The following is a 26524-nucleotide window of genomic DNA, read 5'->3' as shown; positions in this document are numbered from 1 at the left end:
CACCCTCCAATTCTGATTAGCCTCTTATTTATACCGCATTGTGGGAAGCTGAGGCTGCACTGGCTCACTTAACCCTTTTGCAGGCACGAATGTTGTAAGTCCCATGTCCCTTGGAGAAACGAAGGAACACCTCCCTCCAGAGTGTTAGCAAGAGACAGAAGTGATCCTGCAAACTACCACCACCACCATGAAGACATCAAATGCTCTTCTTTTCATCTTAGTCCTGCTTTACATCAATGCCAGCACACAGTGGCCTACGCACACAGTCTGCAAAGAGGACAACCTGGAAATATATTACAAAAGCTGCGGTGAGATTTTTTTACATTTCCATTTTCCTTTCAGCTGCTCAGCAGAGTTGTTCCTATATGCAGTGAGAGATGCTTATAAAGCCAGGCAGTGAATGGAAGGGTTACACTCTCAAACTTCCACTGGGTTTCAGATCTAAAATATTTTCATATTTCAAGTACAGCTGGTTTTGGTTCACACACACACAAACCCAACTGTATTTGGACGATAATAAAGAGGAAATAATGTAACTTAATTCAGAATAATAAACCGCTGTGAAAAACCCAGTTTAGCATGAAAGAGATGACTAAGATCTTTATCTTGAAGTTAGGTTAAAAAATATATAGGAAGACCCTAGGTCTTTATCTTTTTTACCCTTGGGATGAAACAGGCTCTTCAATGCACTGATCTGCTGCTTTCCTAATGTGCGATGAGGCTGTGGTGATGTGCTTTCTGTCCTCCCACTAGGAATGACAAAGGACCCAGTGTGACAGTGGGAAGGATTCATGTTCTCTGCCATTGCCACTGTGCTTAGTGAGACTTCAGCAGCAGCCCTTACCAGAGGCATTTCCCAGGGATCACAGGGTTTTGTTTGTTCTTTAAATCTGTAGAGAAGAAAAGGAGCAAGCGACACTGGAATTGACTGAAAATGAATTCACTGAATGGTGCCTGCTTTTCACCTCTTGCTTTGCTGGCCGTGTGCCTCGCCTATTGTGCTGATCTGCTTTACAACTGGGACAAAGGGAATTAGATTCACAGACGCCTCATTCATTTTCCGCACGTGATTTGAAAAGCGATTCATGGCAAATGAGCACCCTAGAGTTTGTTTTTCCAATTCATCCAGTTACAAAGGGTTTTCCCGGGGGCTTTTCCTCGCCTGTAGCTTTCATGCGTTTTTGCACACCCATTAAAATAAAGCCAGTGAGGGACAAGAGAAGTAAATAAATATTTGTAATGCTATTCTTTACTGGCCTGCTCCCAGGGGACTAAAGTCAGGCTTCACGTTCTATAAATGGGTGTAATGCATTAAGAAAATATTTAATTAGATATTGAATACAGACTTTGGTGTTGCCTTCATATTAGTAAAAATCTATTGCGCAAGTGAGTTCTGTTCCCTCAACAGGTCTCAGTCAGCATGAGATGCCTTGACACAGAGGCATAGGCTACACTCTGAGTGAATTCAAAGTATGATGAATTTGTCTGCTGGCATGTGCCAGTTCAATGTTGCTTCTTACTGTGCACATCACTGGCCTAGCTAACAATATGCATTTGTTTAGAGTCATTTGTCACTTCCTTTGGTTTGCCATGAACAGAAAGATAAGAGGTACATTCATTCAGGGGGAATTCACAGCTTGAGAAGCACAAGCCCGAGATCATAAAGGTCAGGTCCCACCACTTAGAGTGGTCTTCTGTTCTCCTGGGTACAGCTATGGGAGATGAAAAGATTACATAGATGTGGAAACAATGCAAGAATTAAATAAGATTCGTTGTTTGAAGTCAGGTTCTATTCTCCCTTACTGCTCTGTCAGATTAAAGTTGAGGCAACTCACAACTGCCATCACAAGGTCCTGCCTTGCCTTTTTCCAGAGGCTATCACATGTGCAGCATCAGCCCAGGATACACCATCTGCATTGCTGCTGATGCAGTTCATAATCCAGCACTTTGCATAAAGAAGAATTTAAGGTGCTTGGGGTCAAGCCCCACAATCTACAGGTCAGGAGGATCAATCCAAGTACACTAGCCCACATCTGCTTCAGAGAAGACCCTGTCCTTACTGAGCTCACTGGCAAGCTCACAGTGGTGCGCAAGGTGCTGATCACCCTTTCAGGAGAAGGGGAGCTTTCTCCCTACTTCGTTTCACTGTAAGCCATAACTAGATGGACAGAACATAACTCCATTTTCCATGTGTCCTGCCAATTGTTCTCACCCAGGAGGACACAGACTTGTTGGTGTTTGACAAGACCCTTTCCCATCAAACCTTCCCATTACAAATTTGTAATGGCAGCAACCACAGAGTTGATATTAGGCAACTTCCCACACTCTAGCTATTTCAGGGGAATACTGCCCCATATGTCCCTCCAGTCTGAGAAATCCCTTTGGTATTTCCTGCTCCACCAAAGGTATCAGAGGATGTCCCATTTGGGGGATAACAGGAGACACAGTGAAGTAACAAGTACAAAATCTTGGGTAAAGGATTGCCTGTTGGCTACAAGAGGGTGAGGATTTCACCTCTAATGTTGTTACTATAGACTCTAGGATGCTATCAGGGAATTAGGATTGAATCAAGTAAAATATAAAGACGTTAAAAGATTTTTTTATCAAGTACTTCACAATTTGTTTCTAGAGCATAATGTCCTCTCTCAACAAATTATTAGAATTCAGTTTGAGCATTTAAAGAGGAGCCAAGTACCCATTTTTGCTTTGCTGTTTATCAGATCCTCTCCTATAATGCAGTAAAAATCTGACTAAATTCAAAAATATGGGCTAATATAACTGTGATTAATGCAACAGAGAAATTTAGATGGATAACTGAGAAAGTGAAGCCATCTCCTGTACCCAGGAGTAAGTTGCAATTGCTGGTCACAAGCAATTGTTCTAGCTGCATCTTGCTCCTATAGCATGATGCATCTTGCTCCTATAGCAGACATGCATCAGGCCCCCAGCCTCAGCCCATGCTCTGGATGCTATAGAAAGCATCCCCATTCCCACTCAGCCACATCAGACTAAATGTTCTGTAACCAGGACTCCAAGTCATGCATCAAAAGAAGGGGCTAGACAAGATCCTAGTGATCCGTATAATGCAACCGTAAAGAAGAAATCAGACAAAAAAATCTCAGCAGCAAGTCCGTGGTAAGAAAATCAAGCTGAGGGGCAGGTGGTCTAAAAGTAGAGTAAATAGACTGTGTGCTGCCTCCTCTAGGTAACCACAGGAGACATAACACTGAGACAGCCTATAAATAGCAAGACATTTCCTATTAGGGCCACTCTTCCTCCCAGGAACAAGTGACAAAAATGAAGGAAGATCTCAAATGACCACAAATCACTTTAGAAACCTGGGCAGAGATCCTGAGATAAAAGCAGCACAGGTTAACATCTCTGACTGAGAAAAGAGAACAGTAATTGGCAAGTCTATGCACAGACATGAAAAGAACCTGCTACATAAATGGCCAATTTCTACCCCTTTTAATTTCACTGTAATAATGCTTTTGATCTTTCTAGCTACATTATAAAAGGCAATTGTCTGGGAAGGGAAGGGCAGGTAGGCAATGGTAACAAATTGCCCTGGGCAGATTCCAGTGTTATTTGAGTAATAAGCATCCACTTGGAAGTGCAAAGTGCAATGCAGTCAGAGACAACAGAACATAACTCCCTAATACATCTACCAGCACCTGCTTCTAGATCATTCATGTAAAGCCTAATTGTCTTAATTAGCCATGAAAACATTCTTAATATGTAATGCTCAAATGGGACCCCCTTCATAAGGGAAAGCAGGTGATTGCTCCTGCAGACATACAAATAATATTTTCCAACTATTTTTACAGCTCTTTCTTGAAATGTTAGGTGGGCCTGTATTAACACTTTAGTGCTTCAGAATGCCTACTTTTGTTTCGACCAGCAAGCTTGCTAATTATTTAATTAAATTACTTAGATTAGGACCTGGGAGATCTTAGAGCTGCCCACTGCCTAAAACTGTAGGTTTCTTTACAGTGCAGATAAGACACAAGGTTCTAAAAAAGGGTATGGACATACCCAACCATTAAGGACTCTGTTTTCTGTGCACTGGAATAAATAACAGGGAATTTCAGGGAGCTCCTCAGAAGAGCCAAAGCAGTAATATTCAAAGATGACATCTTCAGAAATGTTCCCAAGACTATATAAAACACTGCTTAGACCACATGAGATTTTTAAATATAGACAAACATTTTTTCCCAATTCATATCTGATTTTGTTTTCTTTTTCTTCTGTTTTACATCTGAAGCAAGGTTAATAGCCATTAAAGTTTCAGGAGAAGGAGCAAACAATCAGTATTCCTTTCAACCTTCTGAATTAAATATGAAATTGGCTGCACCCTTCATAAGATTTATATCTGTATATCTACAAATTTTAAAATAATAAAACTTATATAGGGATGTGGGTAAACATTTGCTATAATTCATGTCTTCTGCTAGACAAAGAGCCAGGGCAAGCTGGTCATCTAGGAAATTATTTTTACATGACAATGCCTCTTCCAAAACAGAGGAAGGTCATGCTGAACTTATGTCCAATGAGCTCCATGTATGCTTGCACAATTCTATGTCACACTTGAAGCAGTGTCATTTATATAAACCTTTTCTCTGGCCTCCAGTGGCACAATAGGAGAGAGTAGCACTGCCCACTTCAGTACACACTTGCATTAAATTGTATTCGTAGATAGAGGAACTCTCATTTGTATGGCTTTTCTTTAAGTGTGTGAGCTCAGATTTGGATCTCTGTTAAAATGGCCCCTTCGAACTCAACAGGATGTAGAACCCACTCTGGTCAGACAGTACATTACAGACATGCTCCTGGTAAACTCTGTATTGAGGGAACTTTTCAGTGCTTAAAATAAAACAAGTGGAGACAGAGATCAATTAGCTCACAGTTTCCTGATGATTTGTCAGTCCTTCCTGAAGAGTTTCAGGCTTACTAGGGTCCCCCTCACACACTCATTATACTTTCTCCTTCATACTGAGAGACCAAAGATACTATTTTTCTTAAATTCCACTTGTTCCTTTTTTAAAAATACAACTGTAACATCAGGTGTATTTTTAAAAATACACCTGCTCATTCAGCAATACCAACTTGTAAACAGTACTGTTAAATTGGCACTAATTTTACAGTATATCACCTTCTGTTCTCTATGTCAACCAGTCTAACTAGTCCTTTTCCCTCCCTGACTACACACTTATATTATTTACTTAAAGGATGTAAGTAATCTGATAGCTTCAGCTGGGAAAGTAAGGTCTGCAAAAAGTTCTCACTCATGACGCTTCAGGGCAAAAATTCTTCCAGACACTTGGTAAAAAGAGGTTCTTTTTCCATTATTCTTTGGACTTTTGGCAGACAGATTGAGCCAGATGCTTCTCTTGGACTTATTTATTTATTTCCCTCAAACAGTCTCCAGCAATTGCTTCTGCTTCTAAATTATTTAAAGCCACACGACACCAACTCCCCTCTGATTTTTTGTTGCATAGATTGCTAATGGGCAAACAATCAAAGAACTTAAGAATTCCACTTGAAAACAATTTTTTGTGTGTTTACTCTGTCCAAGCCATCTTACTGTCATAGCTTTGCTGTTGAATTCATCTGGTATAACTTACTTATTCCAAAGGGAAGACCAGATGTGTACATGTATATTTCTGGCACCAGATCCTAACAAACTGAAACTATCATCAGAATCAAGGTAGCATAGTTATGAGTGTGCATGCAAATCTTTTTTTAAAATTTTTGTCCCTCCATGAATTAAAACTATCCCATCTATTTCATTCTCCACATCTCATTAGAGGATTTAAACTTTCTTTTTTCTATGTGAACTCTTGAGGTGATTCTGAACATCATTTTACCCTTCTTTCAGGTGAGGAGAGTACTTAGTAAATTTTAAAATGTAAATGACATTGAGGAGCAGGAGACAATTTCATACCTCCAAGGTACTCTGGCAAAAACATTAGATTCAGTACCTAGACTTTAAATCTTTCAGTAAAATCAATATTAATGCTTTCAGTGAGACTAGTAGTGGAGAGAATTAACCTCAGCTGAACTTCTCCCACCAGGATTTAAATTCTCCCATCTAATTTAGTTCTCTGGTTTCCTCACAGAACCAAATTCTTCACCAAATCAATTAAGGTCCTGCACCATGGACTGCAAGAGGGTTGTTTATGTTAAGCACAGACAGCCTCTCCTGCTTATCTCCAGCTGATAAATCTAAACTGGTTGGCATGTTTTTCACCTACTCACTTTTGCCAGGTCTTTGGTTGCTGTAGCCACTGAGTCACTCAGGTAAATGTAAGAATAGGTGGTAACAGTTCAGAAGGCAAGCCATAGACAATTATGTTCTATCCTTTGGAAAAATATAGGAGAGACATACCTAAAAAATGGTATATTACATTGCAGTCAAGAAATGCTGTGGGTAAGGAAATATTGTCATTTGCTATTGGATACTGAATCTGAGCCTATGGAGGGAGCACTCTAATACACTGAACAGGTGAGTCACAGCCATTTTAACAATTTGGTAAAATTTGAGATTAACTCCTGTATTACATAAAGCAGAAATTATCAAAAGGCTGCATAAAGTCAGGAGCAAAAACAAACCACAGCTGATGATGAGTGCTCCTATGCAAAGCTTTCTTTGTAAGCCTCCAAACAATAAAGCATTGCTACGCTTTCTTGACATTGCCACATCATCTCATCGAAAGCTGTCATCAAGGCCTCAAAATATATCTGGACCCTACTATGCTTACAGTTTAGCAAAGAAAATAGAGGCAGGAGATCAGACGCTCACAGCAATTTAATATCCATTGGGAAAAACATCCAAAGTATTCTAAGAAAAATTAACACCTCAAAATGAAAAAACTACATCAGCATTATTGTGTGTTGGTGTCACTGAACCAACTTTAAGGAGGCAACCTAAAACTAGGGAGAAACAGTGGCCACCAGGGACAAGATGCCAAATGCCCTTTACAGATTCACCACATACCAAATCAAAACTCTTTGGTCTGTTCCAGATGCTGCTTTTAGGCTCAGGAGAGCTTCTAGTTGCCAAAAGCTAGCATTTTTAAAACTACCACAAATTATTTCAATGTTTCAGTTTCCTCTTCACCTGAAGATGGATGGCTCCTGTCAAATGATCCAGCAGTGATCAGGCAGGTGGGAGCCCAGCTAGTTTCCTCAGCAGAGGGAGCATGCCATTCCAACTGTAGCTTACTGCCATGCTCCTGTAGTGGATTTAAACCCATCATGGGAAAATGGGAACTTTTAGCCCATTTATGTGCTGCTGATTACTGTTCTGTATAATCAGCGGTGTAGCTGCTCTCCCAGAGCATGGCATGTGTCTGACAGCAGGGCAGTTTCCAGCAACGTTTGGTTCTATTTCTGACACAACTCTGAAAGTCTGTTGTGAATCCCCAGTCATTCTGGCAAGCACTGATGTCCAGAGACCTCAGTCTCAAGTAGGGCACTATGAAAAAATTATTAAAAAAAAAGCCAACACATTGAAGAGGGAAGAGACAGCTCTGATTAGGAATACAGGCAGTTACTGTAAGCATTTTATTCATCCAGTGCATGGTGTTTTCTTACCAACAGAAGAACAAAGACTTTCTCTCTCTAATACAGTCCCTGCTGGGCCCAGATTAGTGAAGTATTTTCTTGTTACACTGCTGTAGTTGAAGCCTGCCCTGCCTGCCTTTCTCTCTCAAGCTAACTAGGACAAATCAGGATTATCAAGTACAGATCTATATGTGCTATCTCTCAAAGCCTGCATCTTTCAGTTTTGTCCTCTTAAACAAGCTTGGATAAAGCTTTGTCATACCACACAAAGCACAGAAACTCCCCTTTCCCAAATACCACCTCTGGCAAAAGCAAGGAAAGAGCCTTCAGATACTGAGCCTCCCCTCAAGCCTCAGCCAACAGCTCTAACAAGCTTGCTCTCAGGAAAGGTGGTTCAGGCAGGAAAAGGCAGGGAAACTCAGGGCATGTCTTTGACAAGGCTGCTTGATGCATGCCAGTGACACCCCCATCCCCAAACACAGCCCTGCACAGGCAGAGAGCCCCTCATATCTTCTGTCTTCACAGGGGCTTCCCTCCACCTCATCTCATCAGCCTGCTGCCAGAAAATCTCTTCCTCTCCTCTCCACCTGACATTTGGAGAAGCCTTCTAAGTTACTGTTTCTTAATATTTGTACATTTGGACATCATTTATACTTCCCAATGAGTTTTATTTGAAATATCAAAAGACAAAATCTTTGTCTTTTATTTAAACTGACTTTGTAAGGCACTGAAATCCTCAATCTAACCAAGAAATATATAAATGCTCTATGCATTACCAGTGTTCAGTATTCTTGGGAGAGGACTGGAAATTATTTAACTTGTATAAACCTTTTTTCTTTTTTTTTAAGTTACATTTTAAGTTGCTTTTGCTAGTGTCCTGGGCTTTTTTAGTTTATAGATTATACTGAAACCAAATCTTCAGGCTTCCCTCTACAGCCATGTAGGTTTTATCAGAGAGGAAGCAGAGTTATTCACTCCATTGGACATCTCCAAAAGCTTTGGAGGTTTGGGTTTAAGCAACCTCAGAAACCACAAGTTGATAGTACGGTCTGCAAAGGGGAACTCCCACAGTCTGTAACCCCAGGACATTAAGGATACACAAACTGTAATCTTCTCTATTCCTTCTCCTCTATGTTGCCTAAGCGAGCCAGAAAAGTTCAGGTGATGAAACATACAGTGACTTCTGCAAATGAGGCCAGAGTGACTGAACTGAACTAGGCCAGAGTTCGAGTCTGAGTTAGGCAAGAGCCTGGAGCTGGTCATGGCTAAGTCAAATGTCTTAGGATGAAGTATTCTGATGATAAAGTAGATACAGCCAGTGTGAGTCTCACAATTTATTCTGCTTTTCTCTGAAGAGAGGGTCACTCTGCCCTTCCCAGTCACATCTGGAGGTGGCAGCGGCATGCAGTGAAGGCAGGCCTAAATGGAAGTTCATTAAACGGAAGGTGCTCAGGGAAATGCAGACGCATAACCAGAGAGCTGCTAATTCACCTGATGCTTCTTCCTCAGTAGCCCATAAGTAGATTCCAGTGTCAAATATAACCTTGAGCATTCAGGTTAATTTATTTAAATAGACATTAAAGGGAAATTGTTGAACGAATACATAAAGTCTGAAATCCCAAACAGTTCCTCATTCTTTCCCTCTCCTTTCATCATCTTGAATGTTGTAAAGACTAATGATTTAATTTTATTAGGAGCTTTGAAGGTAAGGAGTATTGGGTAATTGCTAAATGTTTCTTCCTTGTGCTAATTTCCATCTCCTCTAGCACCAGCTTGTCCTTACCTGACCCTCGCCAAGTGCAGTTGTGCTATTTCATTCCATTCTGTTGCTTATCTGCTCCTAAAAGTATTATTTTGAAACACCCAAAGCTAACCAGTTTGGAGGGTCTTCTTACCCCTCCAGGGCTTACAGATGTGGACTTTTACAAGCAAAGCTCCTCTGCTTGCTGCTGCTATTCACTCATATGACTGATCTTCACGCTCATATGGAAACAATGTGATTTTAGAGGAGATTCAGAAGAGAGGAAAATCAGTACAGGATAGTAAAAAATATTGGGGGGGAAGGGGGAAGAGGGGGGAAGGGAGAGAAGAATAAAAGACAGAGGCTGTTGTACACCAGCACAGCAAAATTCCTAGAACAGGTGCTTCCCATCTGGCCATGCAGTTTCTGTAATGCCCAGTTAGTAATGTAGCAGCACAGGGTCTGAGGGACATTGCCACAGTGGGTTAGCATATTATCATTCCCAGCTGTCCACTTCATCCTGTGCTCTGGAGATCCCCTCCCAGGAGGCTGTAAAGGCAGCCCCAGCTCACAGCCCTGTGCCTTTGTGCACACCCATGTTCAGCAGGGGCAGGAGCCACTGGCCCCACAACTGCAGTAACCAGGGCACAAAAGGCACTTCCCACCTGTTGTCCTTGCCACTGAGGTTACACTGCTGTAAATATATCTGAGCTAATCTACCTATGAACCTTCTACCAAGAACACAAGCAGGGGGGAAAAGCTCTAGAAAGAAAAGTTCAGGAACTCATCTGAGCTTCTAGGCTGTACTACACACACCTGCTCAGTCTCCTAAGAGAAACCCAGCAAAACCCATAACTGTGAGCCCCTCAAATAGTAAGTCAGGCTGAAATCTTGCACTGTGGTGCCAGCGCATGTGGAAAACCTCATCCCAAATCAATATAGGAACAAATCTTCACCAGGGTACTTGGGTAAGGGTGAAATAGGTGATGGGATGCACAGGCTCAGCTGGCACTAAGCCATGTCAGGGGTGTTTAGTAGCAAGATGCCAGGTACATCCCAAATTCACCTCTCACAAAGCAGGATTGTACTACAGAAGTCAGTCTTCAGCAAAAGCTGGACATTCAGTGCTAGATACAGTTGGGAGCTCAGCCTCAGGCACAGCATCAGGTTCAAATAACAGGTCTGGAAAATCTTGGAGTGCATGGATGGTTCACAAAGCCAAAGGCTTTCTCATTCCCAGAGCAGTTGCCCAAAATTTAGTATTGCCTAGAGAGAAACTTGAGTCAAAATTCTCCTTCCAGACACTTTTCATGCTAGCTGTAAATATGTTGCAGCCTAAGTCCTTCTCACTAGATACACAAAAAATGTCCTTTTCCCCCTCAGTAAGCAGATTTTCACTGATAAACCTCAATATGTTTGCAAAATTTCCAACAACATTATGAGTGTTGGTGATTTATCAAAGCTGAACTGGAAAAGCAAAATTCTGCAACCAGTTAAAGAGTTTCTAGCTTTAATTATGGGAGAGAGAGCAGATTGAAGGGAGTAGGTGGAGGGAAGTCTGGGAACATACAGTACTGTGCACCATGAAATGTTGCAGGGAAGCGAAAGGCTGAAGGGCAGCCCCACGTATTTTAGAGATCTAACAGTAAATGTTATTGCTCTGCACATGTGAAAGACATAACATGTATTTTTTTCAGTCTAACCAGCTCACTTCAGATTGAAGCAAACACAGAAGAATAAGTATTAAACCTCCATAGGAGACACACAGTGACTCACAGTTGTACATCTGAGATGAAAAACAAAAACGGCAATTGCCTTGAGTTGCCTTGGCCACAGGAGGCACTCCTCACGATTTAAGGAAAGAGGGGGATGGCACAATCCCTTAGTGCATAAAGCCCAGCTGAATTTACAGATTCCTCCACTTGTCATGCAGCTAAAACCCAGAAGTTTCATAAATTTTGTTATAGTAGCAACGTTTCTCCCTATTTGTTTGGGAATCCAGACTCCCTGGCACCATAGCTTTAGCAACACAGCCATTCTTTCAATTGATTTCAGCAGGAGGTCCCCATATATGCCACAGTATCTAAGATTGCAAAATTGGATTGCTAATTCTAAGCAGGAATTTCCACAGGGATGGTCAGAAAATTAATTTGGGTTCTTTTAGCAGTGGAAAATTTTACATTTGTCAGTAACAGAGTAACAACAGAAAATTCAAGAATTCAAGTGCTCCAATTCACAAATTTTTCTGGAATTCCTCATGTGAGCGCTTCCACACTCTGTTCTTTGAGGACCAAACAGCACCTCCTGGATATGCCAGGATCCTATGCTGCATCACAAGCAGGGCAGTAAAAGACATCCATGGCTACAATGCACTATGAAATGTATCATCTGTCAAAGGAGCTCAACCCATAGAAATAAGCAGACATCCAAACTAAAATTACCCTGAGATCAGGGTGATTGTAAGAAGCTTTCAAAAAAATCTTGGTTTCATGAACATACCCTTTCCACTCAATGCTGAGAAATTTTAAACTAAAAGTTCAAATTCTAGCCCTAACACCACAATTTAGTTTGTTCATTAAAGTACAGCCTAGTCTCTTTGAAAAGAAAAGGACATTATGTATGTTCTGCTGCCATGTTAGACCATAACTCCCTCTTGAAACTGCAGACCCAACAATTTTAGTAACTCAACAACCAGCACTATTTGTAGGCATCAATGCCCAAATTGCTCTGAATCTGAGCAGCTGCTTCCTGAACCTTATCATCACACCACACACAAAACAGAAACAAGAGGGGCTCTAGCAGAAGTCCAGAGGAATGCGGAAGCCAAGCCCTGAAAGATGGTAGAAACCAGAGGGGAAGCAGGAGTAACGGCCCTGGAGAAAAGAGAAGTTTGACATGCTTTCCAGCTGGAGCAGGAAACTGCTCTCCTAACCGATTCCAACAGCTTCTGAAGCTGCAAAAACAAAGCTGGAACTGACAGGAATAAGAAAAAAGAGGAAAGACAGCCCTCTGACTGTGGCCACACTTGATAAACAACTGCAGGCACTAATTTTTTGTCGCAAGCAGATTATGCAACTGCAGAGACTGCTTTAGTGGTGTGGAGGACAAAATCCAGCACAAGGACACAGAGCTTTAGAAATATCAGTTCTTTTTATCTCCCTCCTTTGAACAGTCATTTTAACTTACCCAAAGTTAGGGCTCGGCTGTTAGCTCACACTGATAGTCTGTGGGCTCACAAAGCCTGGCTTAGTTAGAGCCCTCCAGGTCCTCTCAACACTTTCATTCATTCTGTGATCTCCTCTAAGCAATCAGGTTTTGGTCACACAGGCTTGCTGATTGCCAGCTGCTATAGCTGTGGGGCACTGCTGCTAAAACAGGGTTAGACTGTAGGGATGCTGGCTCAGCCTCACAGAGGACACTTGTGACTCAAGTTTCACCACAGCATCTAAGGAAAATTCTCCCAACCTGTTATTTTCAACTCAATGAGAAGATTAGTTCAAGCAACAATAACTTAAAAAGAGAACTCAGTTCCCAAGTCTATATTTATCACTACCAGATCTGAGTAAACCAAGGAGCCTATGGCTGCTTCTGTACATGCCACAGTTGCTTCTCTTTTTTCTACAGAGAACTACATTGGATGAACAGGCTGGCTGGAAAGCCATAATGAGGGACAAAACTATGCCTAAAGCAAGTTTGAGGCTCAAGGTATTTTTCCAAATTGGCCAAATCTTTCCCCTCCTCCCACAGCTTTGGAAAACAATTGCACATTCTATTGGTTGTGGCAGCTGAGCTGTCAGTGGTTGCTGCTGCCTGTCACCAGAGAGTGACATGTCAGCAAGCCTTCAGGCACAGCATCAAGTCTCATGGAGGCTAGCAAGGAAGAGGGTGGAAGTAGTAGGAAAACAATTATGCTTTTACAAGAGTTTTAGAGCTTTTTGCAGAGAAAGGGATACTGCAGGAATTGGAAAGAATCACGTTCATGATAATTATCAGTCAAAGGGCTTCCTTTGGTCCCACATCTCTGCTGAAATCTCACAGAAAAGGAGAAATGTAGAATATTTTCTGGCTTAGAAATATCACAGGATGATGGACCCAGAAAAAAAAGTGCTGCAGTATCTCAGTTAACACAATTTCATTTTCAGTTTTGGACTTTTCATCCCACTGCAGAATTCAGTTTCCAAATCAGCTTCACCAAGCCATCTTGTGAAGCAAATTAATTAATAAACATCTTCATAACCAATTGCTCCTCAGTGCTGAGGAACGAATGGCAATGTGCAGAGTCTGGGAAAAGCAGTTGTGCTGAGATTTCATCATTGAATAAGTATTGGCTATCCACCATTGTGGGGAACTTTCCTTCTTTGAGCTTGGTTAATTTTCCCACACAATAGATTCTAACCTCACACAGGTGAGCACCTGAGTGCACTTTAGACTCAAGGGGCAGGAAGGACTCAAGTAGCTATTGAATGCAGGGTATGGGAGCTCTAAGCACTTCTTGGAGAACTTGTAAGAAATATGTAATTTGTTTTTTATAACATTTCTATATTTTATATATTATACATACAGTCTCAATAAAGTATCTCATTAAAGATATGACTTGTAACCCCCTACTTTGCATCTTCAAACAGATCCCCAGCAAGATTTTGCTCTCAGCATTGACCATTGTCCTGATATTGCAACCCACACCTTTAACATCAGAGCTGCAACAGTCCTAGGTAAGTGAATTGCTATTTTCTCATGCTGTACATAGGTAATTCATGTGTGAGTGATGGTATTAAGAAGTAAGCAAGGCTGACAATCTCCTATAAAATATGAATCGGCTTCATTTCTTAGAAATTTCAAAACCCGTGCAGGGTTACAAAAATGTCAGTTCTGTTATCAGCTTGGCCTCAGACTACATCTGTCACCCTAAAGAAGTCATATCAGCTTTCAGCCCCTATTCTGCTCCTGCTCTTCATTTGTACACATGGAGAGCCAAGGGGGGGCTGCTCTAGAGCTCATTATCTTCATAGCTAAGTCTTCTGGGGAGAGTCTTGCTGCCTCTCACACACATTCTTATGTCAGTACCTCACCAAATTTCCAAGGCTGTGACCCTTGCAGGTAGGGGTCTGAATGGACTCCCACAGAGCAACGTGGGGATACCCCTCTGTCCCTCCTGGGTGTACAGAGAAGTGTTCTGGGAAAGTGCTGGCCTGAGGCAGCAGTCACACCATCAGTTTGCCACCTGCACTAGCTGAAATTACATCCTTCAGCACTTGACTGATTAGCCATAAAAGGTAAAAACTGGGTGCACACTTTAATATTAGCCATTGCTTGCTTTGTGATTTTTTCACGGGAAAGCCACATCTAGCCGACCTGAGCCCCAAGCTCATCTAGATCCTGTACTACCAGAGCATAAATATGAAAGAGCTGCTGTATGCTCTTGGTGTTGAAAATAAATTTGTGTGCCAAGTGTCTTTTAGCACCTGAGAATGCTTTCTTGCATGCAAAACGTCTCCCTTCCTGTCAGACATGCGGGCTATTTGTCCAGGGAGCATCAGTTTTCAGGGGGCTGAAAAGGTAAACAAGCCTGAAAAAAATCACACTACAGACATTTGCAAATAAGTCAGAGCACAGGACCTCCATCTAAATCCAGTAGCCTCATTGGCTCTGCCTGCGTCAGCAAGCCAGGTACAAGGAGGCAACCTCCTAGAACTGCCAAGCTGCTGTGCTGGTCCCTGGCACAGGTTTGGCTCAGGCCAGTTACTGTTTTCCCAGGCAGCAGTTTGAGGTCACACGTTGTTCCCAGGGGCCCATTGGATACAATCCCTCTGCTAAGAACACAAGAAAAGTTTAGATGTAAGGACAGGAGATTTGCTACACCACTTGACCTCAGAGTCAGAAAATGGTCATGAGCCTAGTTTATTTAACACTCAAGAGAACTGCTATTATGTCCCCTGTCATATACCTTGAAGGGCCTAGAGACCTCTTCCTGAAGCACAGATTTCTATGTATCAGGAGTCCCCCGTGAAGAGAAAATGTCTAATGGCTCAAACAGCAGGGAGGAAAAAATAGAATATTTTTTAAAATAAAGTTAATCCTTGCACTTTCCCTGAGGTCTCGCTCTCTTTGTGTATAGGACACAGCATCGAGGAGCTCTACATCAAGCTGGACATGATCGTAAATGGAAAGACTGTCCTAACCTACACAGAGACGCTTTGTGGGCCGGGTCATTCTAAGCTTATTTTCTGTGGAAAGAAGAAAGGAGGTAATTTAGGTGGCACTCTCAGTGTTTGATGGCTACTGAATACTCCAAGCAGGATGTGCCTGCTGTGCTGTTGACTGCACTAATACATTGTAATGTTCTGTTTACTTCACCAGCATGTTAATGGTGACAGGAACGCAGTAGGACAAAGACATTTTAATTTAAGGGCCTGCTTTTCCCCCCAACCTGTTTGCTTGCTTTACTTTTAATCACAGAATATTGCACACTCATGGGAATTTAAGTCCATTAAAAGTAACTGTGGTTATGTGACCCCCATCCACCAGCAGGGAGGTTCATAAGCCCTATTTAGAGGCACGTGCTTGTCATATGAGCAAGAAGTATGACAAAAATAAAGGCTAGCTCTGTAAAAGAAATGGCTGAGCAAATAAACAACTATTTCTGAACATGTTCTTCACTATTAAGCAAGTCACTCCTCCTGTCCTTAAAGGCAATTCTTAAATCACTTTATGAGGAAATATGCTTGAATAAGGATATTTGGATTAAGATACTATTTGCTACCATCTGTGGTTTGCATCTTTCAGTTCAACATGTGCCTGTGCAGGAGTCAGACGAATTCAGCTCATGCCAGTCACACTGCCAGCTGGGAAAGACTTGCTCTAGTTGGTTTAGAGTGCTATTGCTTGCCCCCAGAAACCAACCCCCCAGGCATCTTTGGGCCCAGGCGAGCCTGGGCACCTAAAGGCCCCTCCTGCCACGACCCAGGCTAGGTAGTGCCAAGTTAGCTGTGCCATGTCTGGAAGAGCTGTGGTCATGCTTCTGGACTGCAGTAGGCATGTATCCATTAATTTTTAAATCCCCCTCACATCATGATCATCTATTTAGGCTGATTTTATAAAAAACCAAGTGGAGACACAGAGCAGTTTGAATTGTCAGAGCACCAGCTAGTTACAGAAGCTCTGCTTTCCTTGAGTCACTGACATCTTCAAGCTGATAACAATGCAATAACTCATGCGCAAGGGCCATGAGTTTAAAGACCATGCACAGCACTACTGTGAAGACAGTTCCTGGAAAATTACTAAGACATTTCACACTGCACAAAACTATCACAAAGAATAATAGAGAAATGCTGCATGAGCAACCAATTATGTAAATCATGTAAGCCAGATAGACAAAAAAATTAAATTCAGAAGTTTCTTCAATTGTGTATTGAATTAAAAGAGGAGAAAACCCACCCACAGACCTACTGAAAAACTATCTTATTCTGATGAAGTACTTAATAACATCCTTTAGTGAATACATTAAGGAGAAGTAGAGTCAGTCCTGAGCTGAGCACAAACTGCTATTCACTCATTAAGCTAGAAAGCCAAAACCTCCTGGGGTTTCCAAGTCTCTTAATCTTAAACTGATAGGCGATTGTTTCTGTTAATTGAAGTACATTATGACATAAACACATAGTTGGTTGTTTGAATAATACTATATATCTTCATTTAGAAGTACCCCTACTCCAATGCAAAGATGTCTGCCGTGCACTTTTTAATATACACCCTCTCATCCAGTAGCTGTTTTTATTTAGTAATTAAGTCACAGTGGGAAAGTGAACTTTCTCAGGTTCAAACTGAAAATGGGGTATTTCTTTATTAGTTAACAGTTGAATCTACCCCATATTTTAGGACAGAGAATTGAGCTGAAGACAAATTTAAGGCAGTTCAGGCAAAATTTACCATATTAGTACAGCTGTAAATCTGACCTAATGCCTGTGCTGGAAGGACAACTTGTGAATGGCCAAGTATGCAGACTACTAAGACCCAGGAGGGCAGAGAGCCCTTTCAACTGAAGCTTTTCATGGAGAGCCCCTTTTTCCCTGTTGTATGGGCAACATTTCCAACATCTGGCCAGACCTGACCTGAGTTTAAATGTAGTTTCACACAGAACTTGCTTGCCTTTCATAAGGAGGCTAAAAATTGCCTGCCCCTCCCTCTCCCAAAATTAGACAGAACATCATCCTTCTACAGGTTTTGTTGATCCACTTACTTGTGGGGAAAAGCAGAGCAGAAGTTACAAGAAAAAGAGAGTTTTAAGAGCCGGATGTGGCAAAGTCTTAGTTATTTGAGGGAAGTTTACTTTTTTTCTTTATTTATATTTGCTCTCCTATAATGCTACAGTTTTTCATGACTAGAAATACTCTCTGTGCTGGAAAGACTTAAAATAGCTGGAGATTTCATGTTCATCATAATCATATAGTATTTACTATTTTTGTTAACCAAAGGTCATGTCTGGCAGTGCTCACTCAGGCTCATGAATAGGATTCCAAGATCTTTTTCTTTGAGCTATGTGTCTGTTGTGAAGTTGTTAGCTCAAAGTTTGCAAGGAAATTTGCCATTATCTATTTAGGAACAATAGCAACACAATTGCTAAATTCTTTGTGGCATAACGTGAACTCAGGCCTTCCTCTTTTTTAGTAGAATGTGCTGGTTGTTCCCCATTTCCTCCAAAGAAAACAGTTATGTAAGATTTAACACATTTCCCAATGCAATCACTAAAATCAGAGTGGAAGATCTACCAGGCTAATATTAAGCAATGTGCCAACTACAGCTTGCAGGCTTAAGCAAGGCCACCTGACAAAAAGATAGCTGCCTCCTCTGCAAATTTTCTTTTGGGCTCAACTGACATAGGCACCATCAGAGCACCTGCACAATTCCTTATGCACACACCCCAGACCACAGAGAAACCCTCACCTTGCTTCAGACCTCCAGTCTTTTACATTATTGTCCCTTTCAGCAGGTGTTACAGTGAGCAAGTTTCTAAAACAGCATTTGTGAATAAAAGTAGGGAACATAACATGAATTAAAAGACTGGCTATCACATTAAGAATGTTGGTAGCTGTTTCTGAGAAAGCAGCTATACCACAAAGCTAGGTTTTTGGGCTGACACACAATGCCATCTTGCTTAGCCCCTTCATCTCACCTTTTCCTCACCAGTAAGAGAGTGAATCTTTCTCACCTGGCCATGTATTTACATATGTTTTTTCCCACTCAACTAGACATCTATAGCTGGCAGTTATTCACATCATTCCTACATCCATAGCACCCACAGAAGCTTGTGTCAGTTGCATCAGTGCAAGATTGTGTCCTAGAAGAACTCCAACATGGAGCATTGAAGTTCTAAAAATATTTAAAACATAGAAAAAGGAAGAGGTGGGTGCAGATGTACAGGGCCTTTATATAGTATAAGAGTGTGAGAATGCATAAAGATTTTCAGTGAAGGGAAGATTTGAGAAAGAGGAGTGAGAATTTCATTATAGGTGTTTAGTCAGGAAGGAGAGGCATCTTCATGACAAATGATAACTAGTAATTTGAAGTAATCCTCAGGAAGTTCTTACTTAGACATTTGAAAGCTCTGCCTCAGACTGGAAACTATTAAAGGCATGCTCACTAGCAATAAAAAGGACTAAGTCCCTTTTGGTAGAAACAAGAGTGAAAAGCTGGTATAAAAATACAGTAGTATCACCTTGATTCAGTGGTACAATAGAAATATTTTCTAGGCAGTTCTACAGAAATCACTTTCAGATAAATCTATAAGAAAAAGGGCTGAAAGCAAATCACTGATGACAGCATCCTTGACAGGTACCATAAGTTACCAGCAGACAAAAAAAGAAAAAGGGGATTATTTAATTGGAAAAACGCACTCATGGTTTATGCTCTTCCAAATGTGTGAGCATTTTTTGCAACCATACTTGGGCTTTTCTCTAGGAAGACCATAGAATTCTTTCAATAAGATAGGCTCAGTGTTTGTGACAGTTATACTTACTGCAGCAGATGTGTTCATCCTCTTTGAATGGAGGAATGTAAAAATGTATGAATATGTGGAGAAAAAATGCATAATAAGGATGCTGTGATAAACTGCAGTCCTTCAAGCCATGGAGGATGTTTACACTTCAGGAATTATAGTAGAAATCCCCATGCAACTGGAACACTGAATGGTCTTTGAAAAGCCTGATCCACTGAGGAGGTTTCCATGGTCAAAGTGAATATGAATGATAAAATTCAGCAGATTTAGGAATCCATAGTATTTCCTGACAGGTCTCAACTAGCTGAAAATGAAAGCTGCCCTTGCTTTCCTATAAGGACATACTTTCAAAGCAGCATAGTTTCCCCCTCCCCACTGAAGCAAGGAAGGTTACAGGAGTTTTCTAAAGGACTGGTTACAGAATCACAGAATTGTTGAGGTTGGAAAGTCATTTGAAGGTCATCTAATCCAGTTCCACATAGTTCAAACAGGGCCATCTGACAGCCAGTTGCCCAGGACCATGTCCAGGGTAAGGTTCTTAGATATATCTAAGGATGGATGTGCTATAACCTCTCTGGGCAACCTCTGCCAGTGCTCACTCACCCTCACAGTAAAAAAAGTCTTTCCTGATGTTCAGGTGAAGCCTCCTGTGTTTTAGTTTGTGCCCACTGCCTCTTTGCCCTGCCACTAGGCACCAGTAGAGACAGCCTGGCTCCATCCTCTTTTACAACCCCACTGCAGGTATTTGTACACATTGATGTGCTGTCCCCTAATGTTCTCTAGGCTGAACATTCCCAGCTCCTTCAGCCTCCTCATTGGAGAGATGTTCTAGTCCCTTAATTATATCAGTGGCCTTTCACTGGACTTTCTCCAGTACCTCCATATGATTCAGCTGAACCACTGCAAGACCTCTGGTTAAAAAGAGCTAAAAGATAATACAGCTCATGACAGTGATTTCTTTGATAACAGAGCAAAGGCATCGCTACAACATATCAGAGCAATCAAGGAAAACTTCTCAGAGTGGGCTGAGGCAGAGCCCTGAGACTGCATTCATCTAGTTACTTTATCACAGTGAAGTGTATGGGGAAAAATAGCTTCTACCTACACTAGATGAGAGATTAGCATTGCCATCATTTCAGAAGCAAATTTATGGCCTGATGACACCTACTTCATTTTAAAATACAGGCTTTGCAGATCCTGAATGCTGCATCTATGTTTTTAGATTCTGGATGGCTTTCTGAGAGCCTAGATGAGATCCTAACAAGCCATGTGATCCAAGAGAAGCTTCCATGTCCCCATGCAGAAGGGCTTTGGGTGATTGTTCACAGCCCAGTTTCCTCTCCACCCTCCTCTTCTGTCACCCAAGATTTGCTAGGCTGTGAGTTGGCTGAAGAAAAGGCAATCCTGCAAGGCTCTCTACTGAACAAAAGGACACGCAAAGCATGAGTCCCAGCACTGCATGGCCCACACCACCCTGAGGGGGCAGCTCCCAATATGCCTTAGATCACATTGACACACACAGCTCCCAGGGTAGTCACTCATCATTATGCAGTCTTCAGTGCCTTTAATTCTCATTTAGAGTCTATTAAAGCTGTGAACCAAGAGGTGGGCTGTACTGTATTTTTAAAATTTTTGAGTCACTGCTCACTGCAGTGGAGATGTGTCAGACTCCTGGGCTCTGGCTTCGTGCACAGAAGTGAGTGGTGATGGTGACGGCTCTCTGAAAACAACAAGACTTCTTGCTGTCCACACGAATTAGCCAGGGATGCAGAGGGGACTGAGTGCAGTACAATTGCTGTAGCATAGTTGATCAGTGTGAGATTGACAAACCAAGACATACTTATTCTGTTCTCTGTTTTGGGATTAGGTTTTTCAGGGCAACACTGAGTTGTTTTGCATCTTCTCCACGTCCCAGGATCATCAGGGCATTACATGAAACAAACTTCTCACTAATGCAAAGGTGTAGAACACTGGTGATATCTCAGGTTTATCCTTTTCCTAGTTTATCTTATTGTCATGATTGTTTCATATAATTTTGTTACAAGACTAACATTTCTCGTCATTTGTGGGAAAAACTTTTGTGGACTGTTTTCCAAGTCCATGCATGGTGAGATGGACCATACAATCGAAAGATGTTACAGAGCTTTTATGCAGCCTTTCACAAGAAACAGTTTAAGCCAACAGTGAGACTAGACTAAAGCTCTCTAGAAGTGACAAGCATCAAAATGCCAGCACATACTCATATAAACATGATGAAACACTCCTCTGTCACTGTCAAAGTAAGGAATATTTCATGACACCTACAAAAAAGAATCCTTAAACAGTTCTTAGACTTTTCCATGACTTGTGTGGGGCTAGTTGTGCAAGAAATTCTGAAATACTGAAACATCTACAAGTTTTATTTTCAGTCAAGTCTGCACAGTTTGGCCCAGTAAGCTATGAAGAAGTAGGAGGAACTGCAGAACAGCTTGCTAATTCTCTCCATTAATGCCAAAGTTGCCCTTTCTTCAACAGCCAAGAGCAGGCATTCCTCGTACGAGGCTCTATTCCAGTCACCAACACAGTTGTGATGGCTTTAATACCTCACGTAACTTCTTGCTGAACGCTCCCTCAGCAGAGAGACAGACATGTTCTTATTACTTTAAAGTCATGTTCAGCAAGCAGTCAAGAGTCCACACCTACACAAATACTTAGCTCAGATTGGTTTTTCTAAAAGTTACCAAAACAGTACAATTTGACTGCTGCAGCTGCAGGTATTTAATAATTCATGCTAAAGTGTCACAGACATGTTTTATGAAAAATCCTTTCCTTAGGACTTTTTCTCCTGAGAAGCTGAGAGGCCTCAGGAACAAAATGTAAACAATTATTATCTGCTGCTGTGGAATGCAACAGCTGCATCTTTGATTAGTCTCATGTAGTTGTTTCTAATTAATAGCCAATCACATTCCAGCTGTCTCGGACTCTTGGTCAGACACAAGCTTTTGTTATCATTCTTCTTCTTGCTTGCTAGCCTTCTGATGAAATCCATTCTTCTAGTATTTTATTATAGTTTTAATATAATATATATCATAAAATAATAAATCAAGCCTTCTGAAACATGGAGTCAGATCCTCATCTCTTCCCTCTTCCTGAGACCCCTGTGAACACCACCACACTAAAGGACTTGAGTCTGGCAGTCCCCCCCTCCCCTTTCATTTTCAGGATGGGTGATGACATAGATACTCCCACCTGGTTGTGCAAAGATGTGCCACCTTTTCCATTCACATAGGCCACAGATGCTCCTTGAGCCCAAGCTCTGCCTTGCTTTCCCCATAAGGCAGTAGACATCCTGATATTTCCTCCGAGGGGGCTGTTGCAGGATAGGGTATGGAGCATTTTGCAGTTCCATAATACTTGTCACTGGAGGCTTTGAAATGCCATTACCAAAAAAGGATCTATGCTCAGCTTTTCCTTCCTGTGCTGCATGTCTAACCATCCATCACCATTGTTGCTTTCCAGAACATCTCTATTATGAGGGGCCAGTCACACTGGGAATCAAAGAAATCCCTCAGGTAAGTTGGTTGCAGCTGAGTTCCCAAGCAGAAGGGCTTCCCAGATGAGGTGTGGTCAGAGGACTACCAGCAATCACTCTAGCACATTCCAGGCTTCCCCAGCTGGCACACTGGATCTGATAGTGTTTTATATGAATAATCCTCTTCAATATGAAATTAAGTGACTTTGCTTATAAAGAGTTACAGGGGCACTACTATCCAGCAACAAAGGTTTTTTTCAGGATAGCAGGTGTCTGTACCAGCACTAAGTCAGACAGCCATAGAGTTCTTTAGTAGGCTCCCCCTCTCTTACTCTTAAAATAGCAAGAAAAGAAGTTGTTCCAGGGGACTCCCAAGAGACCAAGGCTGCAATTTTGTTCAGCCTTTAGTGAACTGAACAATTTGGAGAAGCTCATTCATCCTCTCTGGCTATAAAGGCATTTTAGATAACTACTGCAATTTAAAGTATTCCACTGTACATACATGGTGTCAGGCAGAGAGACCAAGGTCTTCTAGGTAGCAACTGAAGGTACAAGTTATTAGGCCAAGAATACTTTCTCTGAATTTATGGAGCCTTAAAATAAGAAAATGATTTCTTAGGAAGGTGAGAAAACTGGCAGTACTCTAGACACTGCTCTGAATTTACTGGTCATCCATTACAGATGCTTTTTACTCCACACACAGCTAAGTCTCCTAGAAGCTCAACCAAATCACACTGCAAAAAAAGATAGATTCAAATGCTGAATGTAACAGTCTCTTAACTGGGCACAGCATGAAGATATATTTGATCAGTATATAACAAAGGATTTTTTAGAGACATACAATGAAGAGACTGGATTGAAGGGTAGAAGGCAAAGTCTTTGATTATCAAGGCATCTTGTTGAGAATGTAGCAAAGAAAGGATCACAGTCACCACTGAAAAAGCATAGAGTTCAGGTGGTCAGTCAAATACCCCTTAGATTTACTTGGAGAAGCACAGCATGAGCTCTCAATTCTTCAGCAGCAGACATAAAATATATGTCAGAGGCTCAAAGATGAGGTCTGGGATCTGCTCAGTATTGGATTGCTCCAGGCAGGAAAAGAAAACAGGATCAGAACAGGGATACAGAACAAAGACATGAGTCCCAAAGAACTGAGCTTGCCAAGACCTGCAGAGGTGATAACAAGGGTAGCTGGCTTCTGGGAAGATCAAGCCTCCTTAAGTGCTACCATCTCATATGTCTCAATCTTCCTTTGGTGATAGCAGCAACCAGGACCTTCATTTTCCCAAAGCTTTCACACGGGGAGCTGGACCCCCGTTATGCAGGCTGTTACCCGCCCTAACCAGCCTGCTTCCCTAATGGCTATACCTACAGAGGCTGTGTTGAGCACTGCCTTTTGATGTCTCACACAGGAGTGCCTGAGCTCACATCAATCATCATCCTGCTCCAGGAGCAGCTTCACTAACATACTTACGTAGTAAAGCCTCAAGAAAAACTGAAGAATAGGTTTTTAAACCAAGGAGAAGCCATAGAAACATGCACACAGACCAGTAAAACTCCAGTTCTGGGCAAATTAGCTGAATTTTCAGCTAGTTTCTGCAGCCAGAAACTCGAAGACTGATCACAAGCCTCTTTTAATAACATTTTTCACCACAAGCAAAAATTATTCTGAAGGAGAAAAAAGAAATCTAACCACTAATAAGCAATGGAAATTAGTTATTATGAAGTCTTTTCCGTGATTTAAACTATAAGCTTTTAGAGAGTTAATATACTTGTGAGAAAAGGAATAGGAAACCTCTTTTGTTAATCTTTTGTTAATCAATCAGGCAAATAACACCACAAAAAGGAATTATTCCATACAGCAACCATCTTCTGCTCATTGCAAAGAACAGCCTTATCCAAGAAGCCTGAGGGGTGTTTGCACACTCCACACAGGAATTACAACCAGGCTCTATTCTCAGGAGCATGTTGCCATTGGGCCTCTCTCTAAATTTAGATTTTACTCTTAACTTGAACCTCTCTATGAGGACACAAACCCAGGTATTGCTTTAAAAATCTCATTGTAAAAGGCAAATGCCAAGTAGCTTGACTCATTTCAGCCATGCCTCCTACTCCACAACCAGAAAGGCTCTAAACAGGGCAAGAGCATTCTGTGGTTCAAAGCAAGGAGGTCACTGCTGCCAACCTCTCCTACTCTACATTTTGCTCCACTCTGTGCTCCAACAAAAAACCACAGAAATAATTACTGCAGTGCCAGCAATATACAGTGAATAAATCTAGTTCACCTCTTCTTCCAAATCTGTTAAAGCCACCTTGGTCACCTCCCTGTACAGTGCTTCTCCAAGTGGCTGGAGAGAGCCATCTTGACCTATACAAGATAGCCATGGCTTCTTTAAGGTTCAGATTTTTTTGTTTTGGTAATGATATAAGTTCTCCTCAAAGCCTGAATTCATGCTTTCAACTACACAATTGGAAATCAGACTACTTCTTGTTTTATTATATAGGAATTCATTATAGATTGAGTCATCTATACACACACTCCCCCCTGAGCACTCTGTTATAAAAATTCATATCACTAACACTGAACAACAAGATCCATGTAAGAGAAGTGCCAGAGAACTGACCACCTCTTTTTCCAGTTACTAAACAGCTCAGGCCATATTGTGCTTGTTTATAAGAATCATGAGAACTTACAGATTTGAAGGGATTTTTTAATGCAGCAAAACATTTCATTCCACTTGCACTGTTTAATTTTCAGTTTGTGCTGTCAGCATTGATATCCCTGAGGAGAGTATTTTGGCAAAAAATATGGGCACATCCTTTACCACCTCTGAAACATTTGGAGCAGGAAGGTTTTGGAGAAACTTGATGGGAAAAGAATTGTTCTGTTTCTAAAAAGAGGAGTCAGAAACTTAAGCAGTTATATAGTATGATGGGCTAATCTCTTGCTTTGCATTTTTCTCATACAGGGAGATTACACTATTTCAGCAAAGCTGACTAATCAAGATCACGTCATTGTCGCTTGTGCCGATTTTACAGTGAAAAATTATTTAGACTATTATTAGCAACAAACCAATTTCATGAAAGCTACAGACTACCAAAACTATTCAAGTCAAGTAGGCTGCTTGCATGCTACAATGATTCTGAAGAAAATAATCCTCACATGGTGATTCTCATGCTGTTCCCCTTTATAAATTTGCTATTTTCAAGAAGTTACTAGATCGTCTAGTGGTAATTTTATCTCTAAACGCACACTGTAGCCTACTTTTTTCTTCTAATATATACAGCTGTAAAAAGAAAGTATCCAATACCAACACTCATCTTAGGATGAAAATAGCATGAGGTAGAACAGGCGAGAGCCTAAACACTTTTTGCAGTAAGTTATGGAGGTATCCATTTCTCACACAGGCTAGAAGATGACTTTCACATATATCACATATTATGCAATTACAGAACTGAACATCTTAAATCTTCTCTGGAGCCTGTCTGGAGATTCCACTAGCACAGCTTTTGTTATAACTACAGAACAAAAGAAAATGGGATGAACATGCCTTTTTTCCAGTGATCGGTGTCATGTCACTGGATTCGTATCCTCCTAGTCTTCTGGAGTCTACCTGGAATTTTTTGTTCTGTAATGTTTTTTAAGTGATGCGTGAATCATTCTGTACTTAGGCTATGTGCTCTTCTTGCTTCTCAATAAATTCATGATGAAAGACTA

At 41.3% G+C, this 26524-nt stretch overlaps 1 protein-coding gene across 1 annotated transcript; it reads left to right on the top strand.

Annotated features, from left to right (window-relative positions):
* LY86 (lymphocyte antigen 86) lies at positions 1 to 26524 on the top strand. Its single transcript, XM_066545359.1, has 5 exons — positions 1 to 308; positions 13933 to 14019; positions 15423 to 15551; positions 22794 to 22846; positions 25776 to 26524. The coding sequence occupies exons 1-5, from the start codon at positions 188 to 190 to the stop codon at positions 25869 to 25871; spliced, it is 486 nt and encodes a 161-aa protein (XP_066401456.1). The 5' UTR covers positions 1 to 187; the 3' UTR covers positions 25872 to 26524.

This window comes from Molothrus aeneus, chromosome 1 (assembly GCF_037042795.1).
Source record: "Molothrus aeneus isolate 106 chromosome 1, BPBGC_Maene_1.0, whole genome shotgun sequence".
NCBI lineage: Eukaryota > Metazoa > Chordata > Aves > Passeriformes > Icteridae > Molothrus > Molothrus aeneus.
Note: the sequence above shows the minus strand (reverse complement) of the source record. Positions and strands in the feature narration are given on the sequence as shown.